At 44.2% G+C, this 26,344-nt stretch overlaps 2 protein-coding genes across 4 annotated transcripts; one reads left to right on the top strand and one right to left on the bottom strand.

Annotated features, from left to right (window-relative positions):
* Positions 1-5,965: 5,965 nt before the first annotated feature.
* Positions 5,966-17,800, bottom strand: LOC119365305. Of its 3 annotated transcripts, none has more exons than XM_037630924.1 (5): positions 17,396-17,800; positions 16,250-16,330; positions 8,129-8,270; positions 7,207-7,395; positions 5,966-6,521 (listed from the first exon to the last, which is right to left on the bottom strand). In XM_037630924.1, exons 3-5 carry the CDS (start codon positions 8,192-8,194, stop codon positions 6,363-6,365), a joined length of 414 nt encoding a protein of 137 aa, XP_037486821.1. In that variant the 5' UTR covers positions 8,195-8,270; positions 16,250-16,330; positions 17,396-17,800; the 3' UTR covers positions 5,966-6,362. The 3 variants fall into 3 exon arrangements, with proteins under 3 accessions (XP_037486821.1, XP_037486820.1, XP_037486822.1); XM_037630923.1 differs by having other exon boundaries at positions 16,236-16,330; positions 17,396-17,796; XM_037630925.1 differs by lacking the exon at positions 8,129-8,270 and having other exon boundaries at positions 16,236-16,330; positions 17,396-17,799.
* Positions 11,384-15,710, top strand: LOC119365304. The gene is made up of 2 exons (XM_037630922.1): positions 11,384-12,060; positions 12,150-15,710. The coding sequence occupies exon 2, from the start codon at positions 12,426-12,428 to the stop codon at positions 15,252-15,254; it is 2,829 nt and encodes a 942-aa protein (XP_037486819.1). The 5' UTR covers positions 11,384-12,060; positions 12,150-12,425; the 3' UTR covers positions 15,255-15,710.
* Positions 17,801-26,344: the final 8,544 nt, after the last annotated feature.

Raw genomic sequence — 26,344 nt, 5'->3', positions numbered from 1 at the left:
TCTATCACACCCGATCATCACGAGGTGCTTCGAAACGACAAACTATAGCAATGGTGCATACTTGGGGAGAAAACTTTTATGTTAAAATCAAGTGAAGGATCGTCTTATAATGCTACCGTCGTTCTAAGCAAAATAACATGCATAAAGGATAAACATCACATGCAATCAAAATATGTGACATGATATGGCCATCATCATCTTGTGCTTTTGATCTCCATCTCCAAAGCAACGGCATGATCTCCATCGTCACCGATGCGACACCTTGATCTCCATCGTTGCGTCGGGGTCGTCTCGCCAACTATTGCTAATACATAGTGATAAAGTAAAGAAATTACATGGCGCTTAGTGATTGACACGCAGGTCATACAATAATTAAATACAATCCTAAGGCTCCTTCCGGTTGCCGTACTCATCGACATGCAAGTCGTGAACTTATTACATGATCATATCATACATCAACATATATCATATCATGTCTTGACCATATCACATCACAACATACCCTGCAAAAACAAGTTAGACGTCCTCTACTTTGTTGTTGCAAGTTTTACGTGGCTGCTATGGGCAACTAGCAAGAACCGTTCTTACCTACGCAAAACCACAACGGTGATTATCAAGTTGTTATTTAACCTTCTGCAAGGACCGCCGTAATCAAATTAGATTCAACTAAAGTGGGAGAAATAGACACTCGCCAGCCACCTTTATGCAAAACAAGTTGCATGTTAGTCGGTGGAACCGGTCTCATGTACGTGGACATGTAAGGTTGGTCTGAGCTACTTCATCCCACAATACCGCTGAATCAAAATAAGACATAGGTAGTAAGCAGTATGAACATCACCTCCCACAACTTGTTGTGCATATCATCTATGCATAGCTCATGATGCCACTGTTGGGGAACGTTGCATGGAAAACAAAAATTCTCTATGCACACGCAATATCTATCCATGGAGATGTATAGCTACAAGAGGGGGAGAGCATACATACCCTTGTAGATCGCTAAGCGGAAGCATTTATCAACGTGGTTGATATAGTCGTACACCTTCAGGTCCATTCCAATCAAGCATCAAACATACGGCACCTCCGCGTTCAGCACACGTTTAGCTCGATGTCGTCCTCGCCTTCTTGATCCAGCAAGAGGGGCGAAGTACTAGATGAGTTCCGGCAGCACGATGGTGAGGTGACGGTGGTGGTGAAACTATTTCTGGAGGGCTTCGCCAAGCACAACGAATTCAGAGCGGAGGATGAACTAGAGGGAGGAGATTAGAACCACACTAGGCTTATAATTATGAGGATTAGAGGTAGCTAGGGCTAGCTCTAATTAGTCAACTAGGACCAATTAGAGGAGGCTCAAAAACTTATGTCCTAGGGGACTAGCCCTACTCCTCTATTTATATGTTGTGCCATGGGGTCGTTACTTGGGGAGAGGGCCTACCCAAAGTTGGTTTGGAACGCAAGGAAGAATCCTTCTTGGATTCCAGCACCAGACGCCACGGTCCTCGGCGTCTGGCCCAGGGATAGACGCCAGGGTCCCTGGCGTATGGTCCCCAACCTCCACAAAACTTCCTTTTTCACCGACCTAAAGCCCCGTGGGCCTTATCCCTTGGCCCAACCAAAGTTTCCTCGCACCAGAACATTTTTGGAAACATCCAAAACCCTTCCAGTGAATTCTGGAACCCTTCCAGAGACCAAATACTATCATCCTATATATCAATCTTTACCTCCGGACCATTCCGGAGCTCCTTGTCATGTCTGTGATCTCATCCGAGACTCCGAACAACATTCGGTCACCAACATACATAACTCATATAATACTATATCGGCAATGAACGTTAAGCGTTCGGACCCTACGGGTTCGAGAATGATGTAGACATGACCGAGACACTTCTCCGGTCAATATCAAATAGCAGGAACTGGATTCCCATATTGGTTACTATATATTCTATGAAGATCTTTATTGGTCGAACCTTTATGACAACATACGTAGTTCCCTTTGTCCGTCGGTATGTTACTTGCCCGAGATTCGATCGTCGGTATCTCCATACCTAGTTCAATCTCGTTACCGATAAGTCTCTTTATTCGTTCCGTAATACATCATCTTGTAACTAACTCCTTAGTCATTTTGCTTGCAAGCTTATTGTGATGTTGTATTACCGAGAGGGCCCAGAGATACCTTTCCGTCATACGAAATGAACAATCTCAATCTCGATCCATGCCAACTCAACAAACACCTTCGGAGATACCTATAGAGCACCTTTATGATCACCCAGTTACGAAGCGACGTTTGATACACACAAGGCATTCCTCCGGAGTCCAGGAGTTTCATGATCTCATGGTCGAAAGAACATGTATTTGACATTAAGAAAGCAGTAGTAATAAACTGAACGATCATATGATATGCTAACGAATGAATGGGTCTTGTCCATCACATCATTCTCCTAATGATGTGATCCTGTTATCAAACGACAACTCATGTCTATGGTCAGGAAATCTTAACCATCTTTTGATCAACAAGCTAGTCTAGTAGAGGCTTACTATGTATTCGTTATTTGTTTATGTATTCACACATGTATTTAAGTTTTCGATCAATACAATTATAGCATGAATAATAAACCTTTATCATGATTAAGGAAATATAATAATTTTCACTTTGTTATTGCCTCTAGGGCATATTTCCAACATGGCCAGCCTGGGCTCACCCCTGATTCTCGAACACTAAGGTCGGATCTGAGCTCAAAGCCCGATCGGAGGTAAAAGCCGACCCGGAGATGGGGTCGGGAAGAAGGTCCGAAATTGAAGCTTCGGGATTTGCGGGCTCCTCAAGTAAATCTAAGAGCCTAGTAAAGATCAGGTCGCCTCGGGCGTCAGTGACGTACTCTAGGTTGACGAACCTGATTTCCTGTTCAGGGGTGAAGCTGTCGATCTGGTCGAGGTGATCAGTCGAGTTGCCATGTAGAACGGTGCCACCGAACGCGAAGAGCTGGATGGGAACGAAGACGTACCCGGTGCAGATGCCATCACTGATTACTAAATGAGCCATCGATCCTTTGATGATTCCACAGCAGAACTCTTAATGAAAGCACCAATATCGGTGTCAAAACCAGCGGATCTCGGGTAGGGGGTCCCGAGCTACGGATCTTGAGTCGATGGGTAACAAGGGGCGTAGATACAGTGTTTACCCAGGTTCGGGCCCTCTCGAAGAGGTAAAATCCTACGTCCTGCTTGATTGTATTCATGTGTTTGTATGACAATTACATAGTTGATCTACCACGAGATCGGATGAACTAAACCCTAGGTGGGTATCGTCTTCCCTCTACGGCTAAACCCTCTGGTTTATATAGACATCAGGGGAACCTAGGGTTACATGTGATCAAGTATCGTGAGGGGATAAACATTCCGTCTTCATTATCTTGACTTGGAGAATACACCAAGGCTTCGGAGGTTTCCTTCCTGAACATGGAGTCGCCTATGGCTCAGCCTTCCAATGACGGATCAAGAGTGGCCCACCTCTCCGACCCATGAGATAGACCGGTAGCCCGAGGACCCCTTAGTCCGGGACTCCCTCACCCATTGCACTGTGAAGCTGACAAATGGGACCCAGCAGGTTTGACCGTGGGCCTATCCTCACAGGGCAACATACTTCATGTGTTTCTTTCTACTCTACGTATAAGATTTGTCTGAAGTCAAACTTCGTATAGTTTGACCAAATTTATATTAAAAAATATCAACATCTTCAATAATAAAATTATACAATATGAAAATTGATTTCATGATGCATCTAGTGATATTGATTTCGTATTGTGAATGTTGATATTATTTCTATAAAGTCAATCAAACTTTACAAAGTCTGACTTCAAACAAATCTTATGCAGAGTAAAAAGAAACAGAGGGAGCACATAGCACTTGGTTCCATGTATTGAGAGGCCGACATCCTGGGACCACCAGATCAAAACTACTCTAGCAATGGTCAACGAGGTGAAATTGACCAAACTAGTCGAGAAAACGAGGTGAAATTGTCTTACCTCTATGACAAAACACGTCATAGATGTGACCTACTTCGATGATGGACGAATATTCGTCACGGGTAGTGCCGAAACCGTCAAAGAAGTGCCCAGAGGGCCCACTCTGCTCCTTCTACGGAGCGGGTCGTACTTCTATGACCGAAATTTGTCGATACATTTTACCCCTATGTCTTTTCTTAGAACACATTACATGCACATATGCTCTCTGGAAAACGCAGTTCCTAGGAGGCGCTTAGGCACGCTTAGGTGTTAGGCAATGGCCAAACGCCTCGCCTAGGGATAAATGAAAGTCTAGGCAGGGCAAACAACGAATTGTCTACCCAAGAGAGAAAGAGTTAAATACACTGCGGGTGCCTTAACTTGTCCAGTGCGGTCAGTTTGGTGGCTAAAGTTGCAAAATACACAATACTGGTGCAATAACTTGTCCTATGATGCAAATGCAGTGCCTCATGTATGTATCCGGGTGTATGTTCTGCCTGTGTGGCATGCTAGCGTGGCATTGACCCACATGTCATTGGCTAGCAGTGGGTGAGCGATGGATGTGCCACGCATGAGGTTTTTCGGAAGAAACCCCTCATATTTCTACAACTGCCATTGGCTGGCCGTGGGCCGCGATTAGTACGGCCCGCCTTAGATGACCACCAGGTTAGACTCTTCTTAGTGAACATATTTTACCTAGACACTATATATCACGTCGCTACTTACCTCTTCAAGCGTTCCACTTACATATTTATTTAACTATATGGCGCTCTTATGGGCTCGTACATGTATTTCCATGTTTATTATTTCTGTTTGAAAAAAGAAATGTAAGAAAATATTACAATTGCCATAAACTTAAAGAAAGTGTTAGTGCCTTTGAAAAAAAGTTACACGTATCTTTCAAAAAAAAGGTGTATTAAGAAATTGTAAACATTTTTTTTCAAAAAATGATCGTCATGCATTCAAAAAATTGACAACATCTATTTCAAAATAATGTTCAACATGTATTAAAAAATTATTGTGTTAAATTATTCTTACATTTCTACAAACACATTTAACATGTTTTAACACATTTATATAACTTTTTTACACAATGATTTTTAATACACGTTGAACAGTTTTCATAATACAATTTTGTCAATTTTTAATAATTATATATTCTAAAAATACAATGAAGATACAAACTAAATCTACGTGCTTGTGGTCCTTACTGAAGATATTTTTAAAAATATATTTGATTATATACGTTGAACTGTTTATATCGACATAAATTTTGAAAAAAAATCATGTTTACCTATTTAAACTACAATAATGAAAATAGAATAAAGATTTAAATAGACAATAATGACATATTGATAATTATTATATTTCTATATGAGAAATTTTAGATATCATAAAAACCTAACGGTAACTTGAAAGAAACGTAAATAACGTGGAAGGGAATTGGCGAGAGGTAGAGCTATATAGGTTTCCAGGGAAGAGTTGGTCACAAAGTATTGTTCGGCCTCCCTGCAAAAAAGAAAAAAAGTATTGTTCAGCCTGGTGGCTAGTGTGCAGGCAATTTAATGTATTTAATCATACTGATATGTGTGACCTACGCTTGCCTTTCCTACATAGTTAATTAAAATATGTGGGGGGAGGGGGTTTTCTGAAAAAAAACTCATGCGCAAGTCATCCAGCACCTCCGAACGAGTTGATTCTGTACATAATCCCAATGAGTTGATTCTTCTGTACAAACAAAATACTAACCATCTGAGCTGGGCTTTGTTCGCATTCGTTAGCCAGCTGACGGCAAGACATTCGTCCGGCCCACTCTGCTAGGTACGGGTCCGCTTAAAATGGCATCGCAAGGAACTTTTTTTTTTTTGAAACTCAACTCAACTTTATCTCCATCTCCATCTCCATCTCCATCTCCACTACTAATAAAAGAGCAAACATTATCTTTGTTAAACGCACCCCACAAAACATACACGGACCCAATACTACCACAGGATTTTCCCCACTTATCTAATCTCCATCTCCATCTCCACTACTAATAAAAGAGCAAACATTATCTTTGCTAAACGCACCCCACAAAACATACACAGACCCAATACTACCACAGGATTATCCCCACTTATCTAAATCCAACGGCTAGCCTTCACCTGATATGTTTTCTGGTGTGCACTTACTAATTTATGTTGACTGACCATACTCCACCGCGGAGGAAAACTTCCATGCGAAAGCAAACACAATCCCTACAATCACGTAGGTCTTCCAAACAAATTCAAACACGTATCCCCCATTACCACAAATAATAATAGACCTTCCAAATCCAAAAACAAGAAACACACCCCACGGATATCCCCTCGCCGCTCAGAAACATCATCGCCTTCGCCTTCCTGGACGGCGACCTCGCCGCACGAAAACACCGCCGCCGCCTTCCCTGGCCGCCCTCCACTGGCCATTACATGCGCGGCTGCTCCCCCTCACCTTCTTCGCTGCAAACAGGTCGTAGGTTCCTTGCATCACCTGTGCCATCCTCTGAAAATATCAGGCAAGATTTTAATATTAGACATTTCTTCTTGTTCTTGCAAATTATCTTCTAACTTCCTTTTGCTTTAAGAAAATGAAATCTACAGATTTATGACAACATAACTTGAATCTAATTCTGACTAATATATGCTTCCAGTCAACCCTCTTGACAGATTTTTTACTGGAGTATTCAGTCTACGAAGTCGATGTTATGACTTCTCCAAATCACTCGAGGGCACGCACCCCATTTCAGGATATAAGCAACATCCATTCCTCAGGTAACTATCAGCCAACTGAGCGCTTCTTTTTTTCTGGGTTCATGAACACTTCTATAACGAATGTGCTAATTTCCATTGTATATTTAAACAGACCCTAAAGAAATTATCTCCACTACTAATAAAAGAGCAAACATTATCTTTGCTAAACGCACCCCACAAAACATACGCGGACCCAATACTACCACAGGATTATCCCCACTTATCTAAATCCAACGGCTAGCCTTCACCTGATATGTTTTCTGGTGTGCACTTACTAATTTATGTTGACTGACCATACTCCATCGCGGAGGAAAACTTCCATGCGAAAGCAAACACAATCCCTACAATCACGTAGGTCTTCCAAACAAATTCAAACACGTATCCCCCATTACCACAAATAATAATAGACCTTCCAAATCCAAAAACAAGAAACACACCCCACGGATATCCCCTCGCCGCTCAGAAACATCATTGCCTTCGCCTTCCTGGACGGCGACCTCGCCGCACGAAAACACCGCCGCCGCCTTCCCTGGCCGCCTCCACTGGCCATTACATGTGCGGCTGCTCCCCCTCACCTTCTTCGCTGCAAACAGGTCGTAGGTTCCTTCCATCACCTGTGCCATCCTCTGAAAATATCAGGCAAGATTTTAATATTAGACATTTCTTCTTGTTCTTGCAAATTATCTTCTAACTTCCTTTTGCTTTAAGAAAATGAAATCTACAGATTTATGACAACATAACTTGAATCTAATTCTGACCAATATATGCTTCCAGTCAACCCTCTTGACAGATTTTTTACTGGAGTATTCAGCCTACGAAGTCGATGTTATGACTTCTCCAAATCACTCGGGGGCACGCACCCTATTTCAGGATATAAGCAACATCCATTCCTCAGGTAACTATCAGCCAACTGAGCGCTTCTTTTTTTCTGGGTTCATGAACACTTTTATAACGAATGTGCTAATTTCCATTGTATATTTAAATAGACCCTAAAGAAATTATCTCCACTACTAATAAAAGAGCAAACATTATCTTTGCTAAACGCACCCCACAAAACATACGCGGACCCAATACTACCACAGGATTATCCCCACTTATCTAAATCCAACGGCTAGCCTTCACCTGATATGTTTTCTGGTGTGCACTTACTAATTTATGTTGACTGACCATACTCCATCGCGGAGGAAAACTTCCATGCGAAAGCAAACACAATCCCTACAATCACGTAGGTCTTCCAAACAAATTCAAACACGTATCCCCCATTACCACAAATAATAATAGACCTTCCAAATCCAAAAACAAGAAACACACCCCACGGATATCCCCTCGCCGCTCAGAAACATCATCGCCTTCGCCTACCTGGACGGCGACCTCGCCGCACGAAAACACCGCCGCCGCCTTCCCTGGCCGCCCTCCACTGGCCATTACATGCGCGGCTGCTCCCCCTCACCTTCTTCGCTGCAAACAGGTCATAGGTTCCTCGCATCACCTGTGCCATCCTCTGAAAATATCAGGCAAGATTTTAATATTAGACATTTCTTCTTGTTCTTGCAAATTATCTTCTAACTTCCTTTTGCTTTAAAATCTACAGATTTATGACAACATAACTTGAATCTAATTCTGACTAATATATGCTTCCAGTCAACCCTCTTGACAGATTTTTTACTGGAGTATTCAGTCTACGAAGTCGATGTTATGACTTCTCCAAATCACTCGGGGGCACGCACCCCATTTCAGGATATAAGCAACATCCATTCCTCAGGTAACTATCAGCCAACTGAGCGCTTCTTTTTTTCTGGGTTCATGAACACTTCTATAACAAATGTGCTAATTTCCATTGTATATTTAAACAGACCCTAAAGAAATTAAGAGGCAGAGGGACAGAGAATATTATGCACGAAACAGAGAGGACATTCTGAAAAGACGTCGTGAGGCACGTTTAAAGAAGCAGACTGATAAACCTCTGCCGAATGATGAGCAAAATGTGCCACACACACCCCTAGCCATGTCCCATGGTAAGTATGGCCATATACTGCATGCTTATGTATTATTCACGTAACTTATGATACTCTAAATCATACATGTAGACCCTACGGAGCTGAAGAGGCGACTGGATAGGGAACGGTATTCACAAAATAGAGACGAAATATTAAAGAGACAACGTCAGGCCTACAGAAACAAAAAAATGGCTGACGCTTCCGCTGATATCAGTGTCCATGAAAATGAAACACAAACACCGATGTCCATACCCATTGGTAATGACGATCAACCAACTACATACAACCCTATTTGTTGATACTAACTAGCTTTCTCATCTATGTAGACCCTAAAGACATACGGAGGCAAAGGGACAGGGAGCGGTATGCACAAAATAGGGATGAGATATTAAAACGACAACGCCTATCACGTGAGCACAGAAAGGCTACTACGACCCTACTCACCAACGATAGCACCGTGTTACACACACCAGCTACAGGACAATCCGGTGTCACCCAGCTACAACAAATATCGTCTGCAGGTTCTGTGCTACCATAACATATTGATTGCATGGTGTTATCTTATCGAATATAAAAAAAAAGGTTTTACTGATGTTATCTACAATTTTCTTGCAGTATTATCAAATATACCAAATTCAGATCTATCACCTGAACATGCCCCCTACGACAAGGAGAATACTTTAACATACGATGAGGAGTCCGATTGGTTGCACAGGAATGATGCATATCAGATACAACAAATTGGTGGACGCATTAGAGCTGTTGCTATGCCTCTTGGTCATAACATGCAATCAATCTCCACCGTCGTAAGAGATATTGCACAAGGTATGCTTTAATCAGCTTCTGAATGACAGTTACTGTCAATTGAACACAATGCAGGGCCTCTCACACAACTTTCAGGGGTTCAGGCACCCCAAATTAGCAGAATACGTAACCCAGATTTCTCAATTCAAGGTGCGGTTTAGTTCGTCCATTTAGTTATGGTGGAAGTGTGTCCATAGTGTTAATTTGATCGCAATTCCTGGTTCTCTTTCGTTTATTCAGGTATACATCCTTTTAATGGCTCCAGTCAACCAATGAAGACGCCAACTAATGATAAGAGACGCCCTGCGGAACCGTCTCCGGATGATACTCAAAGCACTCAAGATCTACAAAGTAAGTTTGATGACCCTAGACTACTATAGTACCTGATTTTGTATGCTCTACTTATCTTGTGGTTTTCCGTAGTGGGCAACGACCATATAGAAGATCCATATGGAATATTTGAGCCCGTTGTTCAACAACCCAATTTTGAAGGTACATTATATATTTTGTCGTTCACATATCAGGTTCTTCGTCGACAATTTTGTGGCATTTATGTTTGACCAATATATTGCCTACTAGACTGTTTGGCGCCATTGCAAAATGGAGAAGCTATATACCATGAGCCTGATGAGGAAGCTAGAATATTTATGGCCGAAGGTATGTCCATTGTCTATTTCCGAATTTACCATGAGCCTCATATGTCTTCATTCAATATTTAATACAAATTGTTCTTCAATGCTAGGTCTTGCTTATGAACCGTACCAACTTGGACGCCCACGAGCCGCACCAGTATCAAATACCGATGAATTCATTTACCGAAACCTACCTACAAAGCACCATGTCCTAAGAAAGGTTCCCGACTGTCGCCACTGTGGGGCATTGCGGTTTCCATTTGAGGGCCCAGCATTTTGTTGCAGAAAAGGAAAAGTCGATATTATTACTCCAGACATTCCAGAAGAGCTGAAACGGTTGTTTACAAGTCAAGATGATGAGGATGCTAAATATTTTAGAGAGCATATACGGTATTTCAACTCGCACTTCTCATTCACAACTCTAGGAGTCACTCTTGATCGCCGAGTAAGCACAGCGGCAGGAACTGGAGTATATACATTTCGTGCATGTGGTGGCTTATACCACGCTCTTGATGGTCTGGTGCCGGCTGATAATGGACCTCGGCATTTGCAGCTTTATATTTATGATACAGATCAAGACTTGGTTCACAGGGCTATGAGGTCTCCAGATCTTAATATAGACCTCATACGAAAGATTCTGCGAATACTTGAGCGTAACCCTTATGCACAAGTTTTAAAGAGCCTTGGGTCTGTTCCAAATCTAGATGAGTATAGGATCTCACTAAACACGGATATCAACTTGGATCAACGAAGGTACAATGCCCCAACGACTTCTCAGGTGGCAGCGATATGGGTTGAAGGGAGCGACCCAAAGAATTGCTTTGACAGAAGTGTTGTCGTACATGGAAAAAAAGGAGACCGGCCCCTATATATTAGAGCATACTATGGGTGCTACGACCCATTGTCATATCCACTATTCTTCCCACGTGGGGAGACTGGTTGGAATCGTAGGATGCCATATGTTGGCCCCCTCGATGACACCACACAATGTTCATCGGGTAACCCTGCACCCCAAGTAAACCAAACCTCTGATTTATATGCAGGTATGAGGTTCATTATTCATTTATATACTTGCTATTATGAATGAACACTTATGTTCTCATTTTTCTATTATATGAAAACTTGATTACAGAAAGTGAACAAGTTGGAAATTTTGAACCACATGAAGACCATGCCACGGATTTACCTGCAGGTATCGGACATCATTGCTTATTCTTCAATTCTTATGTGGTCAAGTATTATGGGTGCAAACATCATATTGAATTTGAAATGTTGTGAATCTTGTAGATGACACGACCCAATATTCAGCGCATAATACTGCACCACGAGTAAACCAAACCTCTGATTTATCTACAGGTATGATGTGCACTATTAATTTATATACTTTCTATTTACGAGTGAAGACTTATGTTCTCATTTTTCTATCACATGAAAACTTCATTACAGAAAGTGAACAAGTTGGGAATTTTGAACCACATGAAGACCATGCCACGGATTTACCTGCGGGTATCGGTCATCATTGCTTAATCTTCAATTCTTATATAGTCAACTATTATGCATGCAAACAACATATTGAATTTGAAATTTTGTGAATCTTGTAGATGACAATGAATATAACCCAGATGAGGATTTTGGTGACAATGAGGTGAATGCAACAAAATCCAGGAAATTTGTTAGTGCGAGGGAGTACTACTGCTTCAAACTGCAGGTCAGGAAGAAGCTTTTTAACATCATCTTGTTCGGGGCGCGCCTTTTCCAACAGTGGGCTGTTGACATGTATATCAAGATGGAGACTATGAGGCTTGACTGGTACTCAAAGCCGGAAAATCAGAAGGTTATACGCGCTGACCTCTACCAGGTAACGTGCTTATGTATATTCTAATAGATCATAATACAACGACTTTATGGACATTCCATGCTTTTCTATAACCTTGTATACTATTATAGGGTCTTGTTGACACTGTCGTTGTCGGCGAGTCACGCGGTGATCGGATTGGCAAGAGAATCGTGCTCCCACGTACATTTCCAGGTGGTGACCGTGACATGCAACGGAGGTTTCTAGATGCGATGGCAATAGTCCAGCGGTGGGGTAAACCGGATTATTTTATCACAATGACTTGCAATCCTTATTGGGAGGAGATAACTGAGAAATTGTTGCCTGGACAACTGCCACAAGACCGTCCAAACCTGGTGGCAAGAGTATACAAAGCTAAACAATGAGATATGATGGACTTACTGACTAAGGGTAAGCATTTCGGAGAAGTTGCGGCTTATGTACATGTCACGGAGTTTCAGAAACGAGGTCTCCCGCATGAGCATATACTTCTAATCATGAAAGCAAAAAGCAAGTTAGCGACCCCGGATGACTATGATCGGGTGATATCTGCAGAGATACCTGACAAAGAAAAATACCCCATTCTACATGATCTGGTCATCAAACACATGATGCATGGACCCTGTGGTGAGTTGAAAAAAAGTTGTCCTTGCATGATTGATGGACAGTGCCAATTTCATTACCCGCGAGATTTTTGCAATGCCACACAACAAGGGAAAGACTCATATCCCATCTATAGGAGGAGGGACGATGGGCGTGGAGTTAGGATCAGAGGAGCAAATTTGGACAATAGATGGGTGGTCCCTTACAACCCTTTTCTGCTTATGCGATACAACTGCCACATTAATGTCGAAGCATGCTCGAGCATCAAGGCAGTCAAGTACTTGTTCAAGTACATCTACAAAGGGCATGATCGGACATCCTTTGCATTCGAGCAGGATATCATCAATGATGGTGGAATCATCAATGAAATCCGACAATATAGGGATGCACGCTATGTATCTCCTCCAGAGGCTATTTACAGGATTTTTGGTTTTAAAATGTTTGGTGTCAGTCCATCTGTGCTGCAGCTCCAGCTTCATTTGCCAAACATGCATACAGTTGCATTTAAATCTTGTGAAAATCTGGAAGATGTTCTTGCTCGACCATCTTCTTCCAAGTCCATGCTTACCGAGTACTTTGAGATGAACCGAAGGTTTCCGGAGGCACGAAAATGGTTGTACAGAGAGTTTCCAGAACATTATAGATGGATAGCTGGAAACAAGGAGTGGCAGAATAGAAGAAATAAGAGATCACAAATTGGAAGGCTTGTGTATGCACACCCTGCTGAAGGAGAGAGGTACTACTTGCGTGTCCTACTAAGTCATGTCCGAGGTGCCACTTCATTTGATGATTTAAAAACAGTAAATGGCAAGGCATGCAGTTCCTTCAGGGAGGCATGTGAGCACTTAGGCCTCATTGAGCATGACAGGACTCTTGATGATTGCATGACGGAGGCAGCCACATTTCAGATGCCTTGTGCCCTAAGACGGTTGTTTGCGACTATACTGGTATTTTGCGAGGCAACAGAAATCCGACAAATGTGGGACAAGCATCTAGCATCAATGTCTGAGGATTACCGTCGTAACCAATCCAATGAGGCAACACTTGAACAGATGGTGCTTAGAGATATCAGGGATATGTTGCAATCCATGGGAAAGGATATTACAAGCTATGGACTTCCAGATCTGGTTGAGACCGATGGTTCTTATGATGGTGAGCGCAGAGAGGTAACAGAGGAGAGGCAAGTCACCGTGGACAAAGAACATCTAGATCTATTTAGCAGTTTGAACAGTGAGCAACTGGCTGGTTTCAATGACATAATGGATCATGTGATGAACCAAAAAAGTCAGGTGTTCTTTGTTGATGGTCCAGGAGGCACTGGGAAGACGTACTTATACAAGGCATTGCTTGCAAAGGTGCGTTCCATGGGCCAAATAGCAATTGCAACTGCTACATCAGGTATAGCAGCATCGATAATGCCTGGAGGACGGACTACACACTCTAGGTTCAAAATTCCAATAAAGCTCACTGACAACAGCATGTGTAGTTTCACAAAGCAAAGCGGTACAGCGGAGTTGCTTAAACAGGCGTCCTTAATAATTTGGGACGAAGTCGCTATGACAAAACGTCAAGCTGTTGAGACGCTTGATAGATCGTTGCAGGATATAATGGAATGTCCATTGCCGTTTGGGGGAAAGGTTGTCGTCTTTGGTGGGGATTTCAGGCAGGTCCTTCCCGTTGTGGCACGTGGGACAAGAGCACAGATCACAGATGCTACACTTGTGAGATCATATCTGTGGGAGAAGACCCGCAAGATACGTCTGACGCATAATATGCGTGCACAGGCTGATCCTTGGTTCTCCAAATACCTCCTAAGGATCGGCAATGGAACAGAAGAGACAATTGGCGACGACTATGTGCGTCTCCCTGACGACATTGTGATCGGCTATACTGAGGATGAAAAAGCTATTAACACGCTCATTGAAGATGTCTTCACATCGCTGCATGCCAATGCTAGATCGAGAGAGTACATGAGCGCACGTGCAATTCTTTCGACCAAGAATGATCATGTGGATGACCTGAATGATAAGATGATCTCCAGGTTTCCAGGCGAAGAAAAGTTATACCATAGCTTCGACTCAATCGAGGATGACTTGCAGAATAATTACACAATTGATTTTTTGATCTCAATCACACCAAATGGCTTGCCACCGCATGTTTTGAGATTAAAGGTCAACTGCCCAGTCATTCTGCTTCGGAACCTCGACCCTCATAATGGCCTATGCAATGGAACACGACTTATGATCAGAGCCTTCCAGGATAATGCAATCGACGCGGAGATTGTTGGAGGTCAGCATGCTGGAAAGAGGGTGTTCATACCTAGGATCCCTATGTCGCCCTCGGAATACATCTCACTTCCCTTCAAACTTAAGAGAAAACAGTTCCCCATCCGCCTAAGTTTTGCGATGACAATTAATAAGGCACAGGGTCAGACCATCCCAAACGTTGGTATTTACCTCCCTGAGCCTGTATTCTCACATGGTCAGCTATATGTTGCATTGTCAAGGGAAGTGTCAAGAGAGACGACACGGATTTTGGCCAAGCCAAACAAGGAGGTTGATAAATCCGGGAAAAGCACCAAAAACATTGTCTACAGAGATGTTTTAGAGAGATGAGGCAGGTGTGTCATTCCATTACTTCTTTGCAGCTACTATGTTCTTGCATCTATAACTATTTTTGGAACTAACATTATTTTTGTTTTTCATTTTCAGGTTTAGCCTACCATGATACGGTTACATGTATATTTTATGGATACATGTACATGATATTTTATTGTACCACACAACACACTTTTGGAAGACAAATTTAGTTTCAGGGGCGAATTGGGGTGCCGCTGAGTAGCAACAAACTGCAAGTCCAGAAACATTACAGTGCTTGGGGGCGCTTCTAATTTTGGTTACAACAGCGAGGCCCAGATTGAGTGCCTGATGGAAGGCTTACTCTTGTGAGATATCCAGTTTGTATTAACAGAATTACTACATGCATTTTGCAATTACTTCCATTGTGTATGCCTCATTTTGTAATATACAATGGTACAATTTCTCAGTGCAGAAAAGCGAGTAAACATATGTATGTTCCACAAGATCTCTTTATGCTGTTTTGAATGCAGAACATTACTGCATTTAAATATGTCAAAGGTTGTGAAACTCGCCTTCGTGGAAATCTACCAAAGGTAATTTGTCCCAGGCACCCATTTGTAGGGAATACTTTTTATTTGGAATTGGGAAGAAGCTACATTCCAGGCACCCATTTGTCCCAGGCATGAAGTTGTGGACACCAACCAAACTGGCCCTTTATACACGCATGAATTTGATGTGGTATGATTGAGACGTGAACCTTGACCACAAATTCTAATGCTAAAATGTTATAAATTGTTTTTTCAGTCTTCTACATACTAATATCATTTACATAAGTTTAGTCTCAAAATTCCCAATAGTCATGTAGATATAGATATATAAGTTTAAAAGTTTGAGTACGCACACACCCAACTGATAATATCTCTTGACCGGAGCGAGAAGCACGTGCAGGTAGCAATTAGTATGTAATAATTAGTGCTAAGGAGTGACAGCATGCTGAAACAAAACCTGAAAGCTAACCTTTTTCATCTCACCAAGTGCAAATGCTTTATTTTTGCCTTGAAGAAATCTACAACTGCTTCAACTCCAACAGTCTGACCTTCCCAAGCTACATCCTACAAACAAACAACATTCGTAAGAATGGCTTGGCAGAAGTTAGCAACAGGTTATCATTACCTCCTGATGTTTATTTGGCATGAACATACATAACCCAGTTTCCTTTCTTGCATGTATGACTAGAACTGAAGTGTGAGAAGAAAGACATAGGAATTGCCCACTCCAAATAACAGACACACATAAGCTATCCCGCACGCTCAAACTGATCGACATCTATTTGTCCTTCTAAACAACCAGAAAGAATGAATCTTCATGTGAAAGACAAATAACATAAAAATAATAATGAATTGGTTATATTAACTGGAGAGACTAAACAGAACCACAAAGTGCCAAAAGAGTTCACATATATTCAGGACAAGCTTACTCCAAGATTAGACAGTAGGAAAACAGGATCACCCCAAATTATATTTTTTCTCTCCAATTCGAAAATGACTCTCATGCTCAAACCTAGACTACTGAGCTACATAAGTATTGTACTGGAATGGATAGCAATTAGGATTTAACAAGCAGATACAACCATTTTCAATCTAAAGAAACTTTTAAGTGTGTGGTCTCTTATTACAGGATGCATTGTACACTCAAAATTCTAAACTGCACCTAATAAAAAATCATCATTTAATTTAATATATCATATAACAGATGACCGCCTGTTATTTCTGCTCAGCATACTCATCAGAACGCAACTATCTAAGTCATCATTTCTTCGGCTCACAAATTCGCAAGATCATCAGAACAGTAAATGTGTTACTGAAACACACACACACACACACACACACACACACACACACACACACACACACACACACAATAAAACTGACATGAGACACCAAGATAAACTTGATCTCCAGATGCAGAAACTCTACCGTGAAGTAATATCATTCTGTCATACAATCCCTTTCTTGCAAGTCATGCCCCAAGTTACCATTTCTTACAGTAGCCTCTTAAGAGAAAGGATCCTGACTTTCTATCAATAAAAGCACCATTGTGTGTGTTCACCATCCAGCAGTGATATACCGTTTGTTAAACTCGAGTTCACAGTTGCGAATGCCTGAATCCAGAAGTACCTGGAGCAACCGACCACGTAGGCGAGCTAGGAGCGCCTTCTCGGAGCAGGTGTGGGAGCGAAGCACGAGGTCGACTATCACGGTGGGCACGTAGACGAACTGGAACTCGGCCCGCTCCGAGATGCCCGCTGCCGCATCGTTTCCAGGATGCTCCTCTAGCTCGCATCTTGATCTGCGCTGGAAGATGTGGACGGCGGCGACAGAGTCGATCTAGGGAAGAACGGCGGGGTTAGCGGCAAGCCGGCAAGGTGAGGTCGTGGTGGGGAGAGAAGGCGGCGGGCCGAGGCCATGGTGGGGAGAGGAGGCGGCGGCCGACGGGGCGAGGCCGTGGTGGGTAGATGAGGCAGTGGGGAGAGCAGGCGGGGCCACCATGGAATGGGGAGCGGTGGGGGAGAGAGTGAAGGTATGAGGAGAACAGGGAGGGAGTGTCTGGCGTGTCTTCCTTTTTTTTCTTGATCAATGGCCCACTCATTTTGGCAAGTATTTTAGTACTATAGGTTATCGCAAAAAAAGTATTAAGTATGGGGTTCCTTTGTCAAAAAAAAAGTATAGCGGTTCCTCTCGAAAAAATATATGCTTTGTCCAATTCAATTTTTTACTTATGGATAGCCTTTTTGGTCATGTGGTTTATATTAGGGTCGGATGTTCTCCAATTCTTTTTTCTTATCGGGTGTGTCCGTATGGTTGCCTGGTTGTGATCTTTTTCACAGAATAAGGGTTTAACAAAATATTCAGTCATGATATTTGTAAAAAATGATTGTTCTTATTGAATATATTTAAATTCTGTAATCATGCAAGTCATCTTGTGGTCTGTGGATGTTATATTTTATGGAGTAGTATTTTGTCTGACACTCAAATATGTATTTTTCGTTCTGTATCATTATGCTTATTCTGTGTTGTACTATTATTTCAAAACTAACTATAATTATCAGTTAATAGGCTCATATGACATACTTTAGAAAAAACTACTCCCTTCGTCCCAATATTAGTGACTCAACTTTGTACTAATTTTAGTACAAACTTGAGTCACATATTTTTGAACGGATGGAGTATTATTTTAGTGGACTCATAATTGAATAGTGATAATATAAGAAATCGAGACTTTGGAAGATGGCGAAAATTACACAGACGTCATGATTGCATGATTCTGGATAGACCCCCCCTAAAAACCTCAAAACATCACATGTATCATCTAAAGTTTAGCTCATCACGCAGGCATTTCTCCTTTGACCGTCTGTCAATTCAACCAACCGCGACTTGATAGATGAACTTTGCTTGTGCATCAGCATGCTCGATGATGTCCCTTTACTGGAGTAAGCCATATTTTTTAAATGGCTTGGTAAAAAGACTCGCTAAAGGAGAAATAAGACTCAAATTAGATGTTCTTATAGACTAGGATACGTGCGTTGCACGTGCATGCTTACTAGTTCAGTCATAAAAGGCAGGGATTTCTGCCGAAAGAATCTGCTAGATACATTCTGGGAGATACATACTGGGGGATCATGCACCCAGACCATACTACGATTATTCGCTACCCCTTCATTTGCCAGTAAATGCGCAGCTCCATTCGCCGTCCTCCGAACCCATAACACCTTCCACTCCCGTGGCGCTAGCAGATTTTTCACCTATTTAATCATTGGCCCCAACATGGAAAGATCATCTTTTGTACTTTGCAACTTACATACCACATCTTGGCAGTCCATCTCAATATGCACCTTTGCAAGGTTAAGATCTCCCGCAATTTGGGCAGCTCTCTTGCATGCTTGAAGCTCCGCCAATGCTGGATCACCACCATTAGGGTAGCTCTGGCACGCCGCAGCAATGAAGGCTCCGTCCCCCCCCCCCCTTTCTCTCCTCCTTTGGCAGTAGCTCCATCAACATTAGCGTTGATCCAGCCATGGTCTGGAGCGCTCCACTTTTGTACTGGGGTAGGTCGAGGGGTCTTGCTCTCCTTGCCATGCACCTGCCGCCACTCCTCCATGAGCCTCTTGATCATCGTAACCATTTCACCCGCCTCCTCTATCCTCGTCCCTTCGTGTGTGTTGTTTCTTGCCATCCACAACGCATACATACCCTGCACCATGATCGCTCGGGCATCGTCTGACACATCAGCAAACCAAGACATGAGCCACTGTGATAGCGCACTCTGGGAACGAATTGACTTCGGCGGGATCGCCGCCGGTGCTCCCAATTCCGAGTACACCAAGGTCCAGAAGTTTGCAGAATGGGGACACCGCCAAAATCTGTGTAAGTTTGTCTCCTCCCTTCCACACACAACACAAAACACTCCAGGCTTGATCTTGCGCCTATGTAGCTCCGAGCCCACCGTAAGTCCATTACGGATCAGACGCCACGTGTGGATCTTCATCCTGCCCGGCGCCACTATATCCCATAGATTCATACACGCTTTATGGCATCGCGAGGAACTGGTGAGTATGTGTGCGTGCGTGCAGACCTGTATTACGTAGAGGACCCAGTGACCCATGCTTCCTGGCTAAGAAGTGCTCGTGTTGTACATAACTGCATGAGTACAGCACAAAAGGCAGGATGAGGCCTTTCTCTTCCCGGCCGTGGTGGATTGATGTGCCCGTGCGTCGGCCGAAAAGTTGGTTGGAAACAAAGGCCCATGCCAGGGTTTCAATCAATCTTTGAGTTTGTGTGATCAATACTTACGCAAACAAAGCGATTTGGAGGCGCATGTGGTGCCCAATAAAAATGCGCCGGACCGGTGTGTAACCCAGTCCAAATATTGTGGCTTGGATGGGGCATTCGATATTAGATGTTAGGTGCTGGTGCGATGTCTGCTTGGTATTAGGCTCCGACATTCGACACCCCTTCATCACGGGAATAGAAATAGCGCATGGGTTGCTAAGATGGTGGCTTCAGCCTTACTGATGTATTACATTGTAAAAAACTTTGTGAATAATTAATAAAATGGCTGCATGCATCGCCAGATGTAGAGGACGGGGGTACATCCTCCTTTTCAAAACAAAAACAAAAACTTACGCAAACGAAGCAAAATGGATTTCCATATCTCGCCTCATCTCCCATCACATTCCCATCTGCATCCGCTCCTCCACCACCCTGCGGTCCCTTGGTTGGCCATCCATCCCGGTGCATCTTCGTCTCTGGCACGCTCCGGGAGTTGCACCCCCTTCCAGCTCCCTAGGCTCGTCGGCGCCCTTGCTGCTCCGGTCCCGGCGGCCCGATCTGCCCTTCCTTCCAGATCTTGGCTTGCCCCAGGCTATGGTCACCATCCCATCCCCGTAGCCTCCCATTCCGTGCAGTCACGCACACTTGCCCTCCTCCGGAGTTCGTGCGCCCGGCGATGCACGACGCCTCCTTTGGCGTAGCGTGTGGCTCCCCTTCCCACAGTCGCAGCTCCGGCCAATGCCCGACGACCTCCTCTTCGACTCGTGTTCCAACGGCTCGGGTTCGTTTGGAATTGGCCAGGGCAAAATCCTTGCATTTTATGCTGGCAGTGACGACACCCGCCGGTGCCGTTCCATTCCTGGAGGTGCTGCCATGGCCGTTCTGCGATCCTCTTTGAGCATTAGGGAAACCCTAGGTCCAGGTCTCCGGATCGGACGACGACGGCGTCTCGGTGTCGTTCTCCTTCATGGAGGTGTTGTCTTGGTTGTTCGTGGCGTCCTTGGTGCCGGCTATGGAGTTTTGGTCATCTTGTTGTTGTTTGGTTTGCTTCTCTGGTCGGTAAGTTTAGTCGTGTTCTTCTTTGTTTGGGTCGAGTATCTTATATCGCTTTCCGCTTCGGACACCATGTTCACGTCCTTGCATCCGTGTCATGTGTTGTATCATCCCCTGTACTCATTCTAACTTCTTCTATCAATGCAATGCTTTGCGTATTCGCGAAAAAAACATTCCCATTTGCCCCAGCGTGCGTGCACTGAATGCTCCTCGTACCAGTACAAATAACGCACGCAGAGGCGCCACTGGCCCTGTACACTGGCACGGCACCTTTGCAGCGAGTGGTCATGGCTCATCGTCTCCCTCTGCTCTGGGCTCGTGGCCGTCGCCTCCTCCTTCTCGCCGTCGTGCTCTCCCAGCTCGGCGTGCTCTCGTGCCAGACCCTCCGCGGCTCCGTCGCCTGCCTCGACTGCCCCGCGGGCCGCCACCTCTCCGGTACGTACGTAACGTACGTGCGTCCAACAAACGAACAAAATGCTGCAGAAATCACAGATTTGACCTGAGGCAGAAATCAAATCACAAACTGACCTGTTCACGAAAAAATTTCACTCTGCTGACCCTTCGGTGTGGCGCCCGACAGCTGGGCGCCGCACCCTACTGTGCAGCGCCTCTCCCTTAGGCGTCGCACATCCTGCCTGCGTGGCAGCCCTGGTCCAGTTGCGGCCCCACACACACCTGTGCAGCGCCTAAGAGCTAGGCGCCACACTTTGACGTGCAGCGTCTAGCCCTTGGGCGCTGCACAGTGACTTAAGCGCGGCCGCCCCAGCCCGACCAGGCAGTTCTTCGTCTCTCCGCTCTCTGGACAGAGAGCAGCGGCGGCGGCGGCTCCCCCATCTAATCCCCCCACATCCCTCTCAGATCTGAAGATTTGATCCGTGGATTCGATCCCCAATCCATCCTACTAGGTAAACTCTTCCCTTCTCTTTCTTTTGCTCCGTAAATTTGTTGCCATTCTAGAGATTTGTCCATGATTTGATGGAACCCTTGATTTGTTTGGTTTGCTCGATGTATTCATATTGGTAGTACCGTAGTGTTATTTATTAGTTCACAATATATGATTCTTGTTGTTGAAACCCTAGATTGTTTAGTTTTTTTAGATATATATGAGATGCCTATTTTTATAGATAACTATGAGATGTTGATTTTTGTAGACATATATGAGAAGTTTGTTTAGATATATATTAGATGTTCAGTTTATTTCAAATATTAGATGTTGAGTTTATTTGAAATATTAGATGTTTAGTTTATTTGAACACATATGACATTTCATTGTGTGAGAAGGAGATGTTGAGATTCTTGTAGTTGAACACATGTTATATGTTTAGTGTATACCGATATTTGAGATGAAGATGAACTTTTATATGTTTATTGTTTGAAATTGTAAGGATGGTTTGGCTTCTGGACGATGTCTACGACGTGCAACACCGGGCCTACATGATGCGCGAGAAGGATAAGGTAATAATGAGTAATCTAAATATTTTGCAAATTTGCCTTTAGTTGAAATTTACATGCCCTAAGATTTACTTGTTTTTTGCAGAAGCTTGAACCTCTGAAGATTCGGTATCACGGGGTCTCTGGTCCTGCCATGCCTTACGATGAGCGGTACACACCGTACATCAAGCAGGCAGGACTACTCCCGTGGATTCTGTTGGTCAGCCGGTCCATGCCGAATCTGAACGCTCCACTGGTGTCCGCTCTTGTTGATCGGTGGAGGCCAGAGACCCACAGTTTCCATCTTCGGACCGGGGAGATGACCGTGACGCTCGAGGATGTCTCGTTGATCACCGGTCTTGCTATCGACGGGAGGCCTCTATGTATGAGCACCGATTCTGATGGGTGGCACGAGCAGATGATTGCTCTTATCGGTATGGCTCCTACCGAGGCTGAGGATGATGTAGAGGAGGGAGAAGAGAAGAAGAAGAGGGAAAGGAAGGCAGCCGGAGCTGCTTTCACATGGATTCAAAATAACTTTGCGACGTGCCCTCCGGATGCAACTGATGATGTGATCCAGACACATGCTCGTGTGTATATGTGGTACATTGTGTCGAGGACTTTGTTTCCTGACTCCACTGGCAAGAACGCTCCATGGATGTGGCTGAAGGCGTTGACCGTCTTCGATAGCAAATGGAGCTGGGGTTCAGCGACTCTTGGCTACTTGTACCGACAGGTAGTTGGTCTGTTTTGTGATCAACTCATTTATTCATTAGCAATGCAAGCTTGCTGTCAAGTTAACATTGTTTTTCTTCCATATGTAGCTGGATGATGCGTGTTGCAGGATCACACCTAGTGCAGGCATTGGTGGTAATCTGCTTCTACTTTCTGTATGGAGCTGGGAGCGTCTGCCTGTTGGACGCCCGAAGAGCGTCAGGTTTGATCCTTGGTATGCAGATGAACATGACGAATTATGGCGCCCCACGTGGGCTTACAAGTGGGATATCGTTTCCGAGATGACGAACGATGTCAATCTCATGTACCAAAAGTACATTGCCGAGTTGGACACAATTACGCCTGAGCAGGTAAGGAGGTCATTACTTTAGTCCTTTCTCATGCTTGCTTAAAAAATAGTTATCAAATTTGCATTGTTGCCCTGTTTCATAGGTGGAATGGCAGCCATATGGCGCGGGTGAGAGCTTGGGGTACACCGCGGAGTTCCGCCTCAACCCGATGTGCTTGCAGGATAAGGATCTCTGGCTTATGCGGTGCCCACTGATATGCAACTGGGCGGTTGAGTTTCATTTGCCGCATCGCGTGTATCGTCAATTTGGTCTTTTCCAGCCTCACCCGCCGGATTGGGTGGACACGGATAAAGCACTTCATAGGTAAGAGAGCATGTGTGCGTATTGTGTAATCATCGGGACTCCTTTTGATTGTGCTAATGTTTGGTTTTATACCACGCAGGTTGGACAGGAGAAGGCAACGGAAGATAAAGGACTAGGCCAAGCATCATTCTACGTATGTTACCCGCTTCCAGCTTTGTGTGGAGCAAGCTCGTAGCACTGCACGCGCCCCGCTTCGTGAGCACAACTCACTTTCTTTTGATAACTGCGTACGATGGTTTATTGGAACTACTCGAGTTGAGATATGCCCGCCGGCATATAATGAGGATATTCTTGAAGAACCCATAAACTTTGAGGATCTAGCAAAGGGGAAGTACAACAGAGATGTCAGGCTAGGGCAAGGAGTCCCTGCTGTTCCGGTGATTAACTATGTGGTAAAGTGTTCCCCTCTTTACTTTCCTGTTGACCGTATTACACATGTTTGAATGGCTAACGCATTCATTTTTTCTCATCCGTAGCGCACCGAGATCAAGAAAGCAGCTGATGAGAGCCAGTCTATTCTGGAGAAGACACCGGTTGGAACTGGCAATGATGATGGTTCACTACGAGCATTCCTCAAGGTACATATCGCATTCACTATGAGAGCCAGTCTATGTTGCGAAGTTTGATATCTAACACACTTGTTCATGTTACAGCGTCAGGCCAAGAAGTTAAGGCGGTTATCGAACCTTCTCGGTTGTCGTGATCCTGAATATGATGAACCATCTGCCTCTAGGTCTGGTACACCATCAGACCCCGCACCTCACCATGAGGGGGACGATGTGAGTTCCTCATATGCTTATGTGGATGATGAGGGTGGGATCACCCAAGAGGTATGACTAATCCTTTAGATGTGATTCTCACTTGATTACGACATCGGCCTTCACCATATTGTTTCGTTGTGTGATAGGGCGATGAGCTTGATGATGACATGACTTTGGCGGACGCTCAAGCTCGGTCCGCATATGTGTTCAAGCCTAGGCAGCCCAGACGCCGGTACACGCCTAACGACTATGACAACAGAGGCAACCCAAAGATGGTCGTAGGGACCTCACGGATGGCTAGCTTGGATGATGAGGCGGAGGAGGAGGCGGAGGCGGAGGCGGAGGCGGAGGCGGAGGAGGAAGTGCACGAAGAGGATCCTCGTGCTCCTAAGAAGAAGAAGCTTGCCTGCAGGCGTGCCACCAGGAACACGCGCGGAAGGTATTAGTGCTTGTTCATATTAATTGTAGCCGTTTAATTAGGTTGACGAACTTGTGAGGTTATGTTATATGTTGGTGAACTCTTACTAGTGTGGTATTTGTGTTTGCGAACCTGAAGTAATGTTGAATTGTCTTAAATGATATAATGTTGAAGTTATTAGTTCTCTTTGCTTAGCATGTGCAGTTTACAGTATTTTTATTATGTGAGTGCTGCTGCAGGAGGCCAAAATGGCATCTGTTTCTGCAGTTTTGCTTATAGCAGCACTGCAGCGCCCAACAGTTAGGCGCTGCACTGTACTGTGTGGCGCCCAACACTTGGGCGCTGCACTATATAGTGCAGCGCCCTGTCCTTAGGCGCTGCACTACTTCCATGACGATCCAGAGAGCCACAGTTGGCTTGCATCACATCCACAATACTTACAATGACTGCAGCATCACAACAATTTGAACAAACACAAATTTTAAGCCGACGAGTTCATAACTTAAGACAATTCAAACATTACTACGACATGGTTCACGACACATTCATTACAAATGACAAATGGCAGCTTGCCCTAGAAGATAGTTCACCAACATCTCACATGCCCTCACAACTTCATGACACATTCATTAGAAAATAGTTGACGACGAGTGCACCAAAGCGAAGTCCCTACTGAGTAGAGCGAGGCCATTTCCCCTTCTTGTCACGTGCCGAGTCCTCCTCTTGCGCCTCGCGAGCCTTTGCAAGCTTTCTTGCCCTCTCCTCCTCACGAGCAAGTTTCGCTTGGCGTGCCATCTCCTCCTCTCGTTTCTTCCGCTCCATCCTCTCCTTCTGACGACGCTCTTCCTCCAAGCCTCTTCGAAACGATTCTTCGAACCGTCGTTGCCGCCTAAGACAATCTGCGTATTGGTCCTTTTTAACATCTTCTGGCACTTCAAGATCTACCCACGTGAAGTACTTGCATAGAGGAGGCAGTGACTGCATAAAAATTTGTTGTTAGTGTTGACACACATTTGAGAGTAACATTTTACTTCTCGAGCTTACTGGTGGTTGGTCATAGGCGTTAGTTGGAAGTGCACGATCATAAGCACAGTTCGGGCATACAAAATATCTCCGCCCTTCCGTCCATGCTTTCTTTCGGTCGGTGGACACCTTCACCTTGCAAACATCTCCACACCAACAAGGCGGGATGTTGACATCTTTCTCCTTCACCTTGTCCAAAGATGCGTCCTCCCACTTGTTCGGC

Source organism: Triticum dicoccoides, chromosome 2B (assembly GCF_002162155.2).
Source record: "Triticum dicoccoides isolate Atlit2015 ecotype Zavitan chromosome 2B, WEW_v2.0, whole genome shotgun sequence".
Classification (NCBI taxonomy): domain Eukaryota; kingdom Viridiplantae; phylum Streptophyta; class Magnoliopsida; order Poales; family Poaceae; genus Triticum; species Triticum dicoccoides.
The sequence above is the reverse complement of the archived record's forward strand: the minus strand, read 5'-3'. Positions and strand labels throughout refer to the sequence as shown.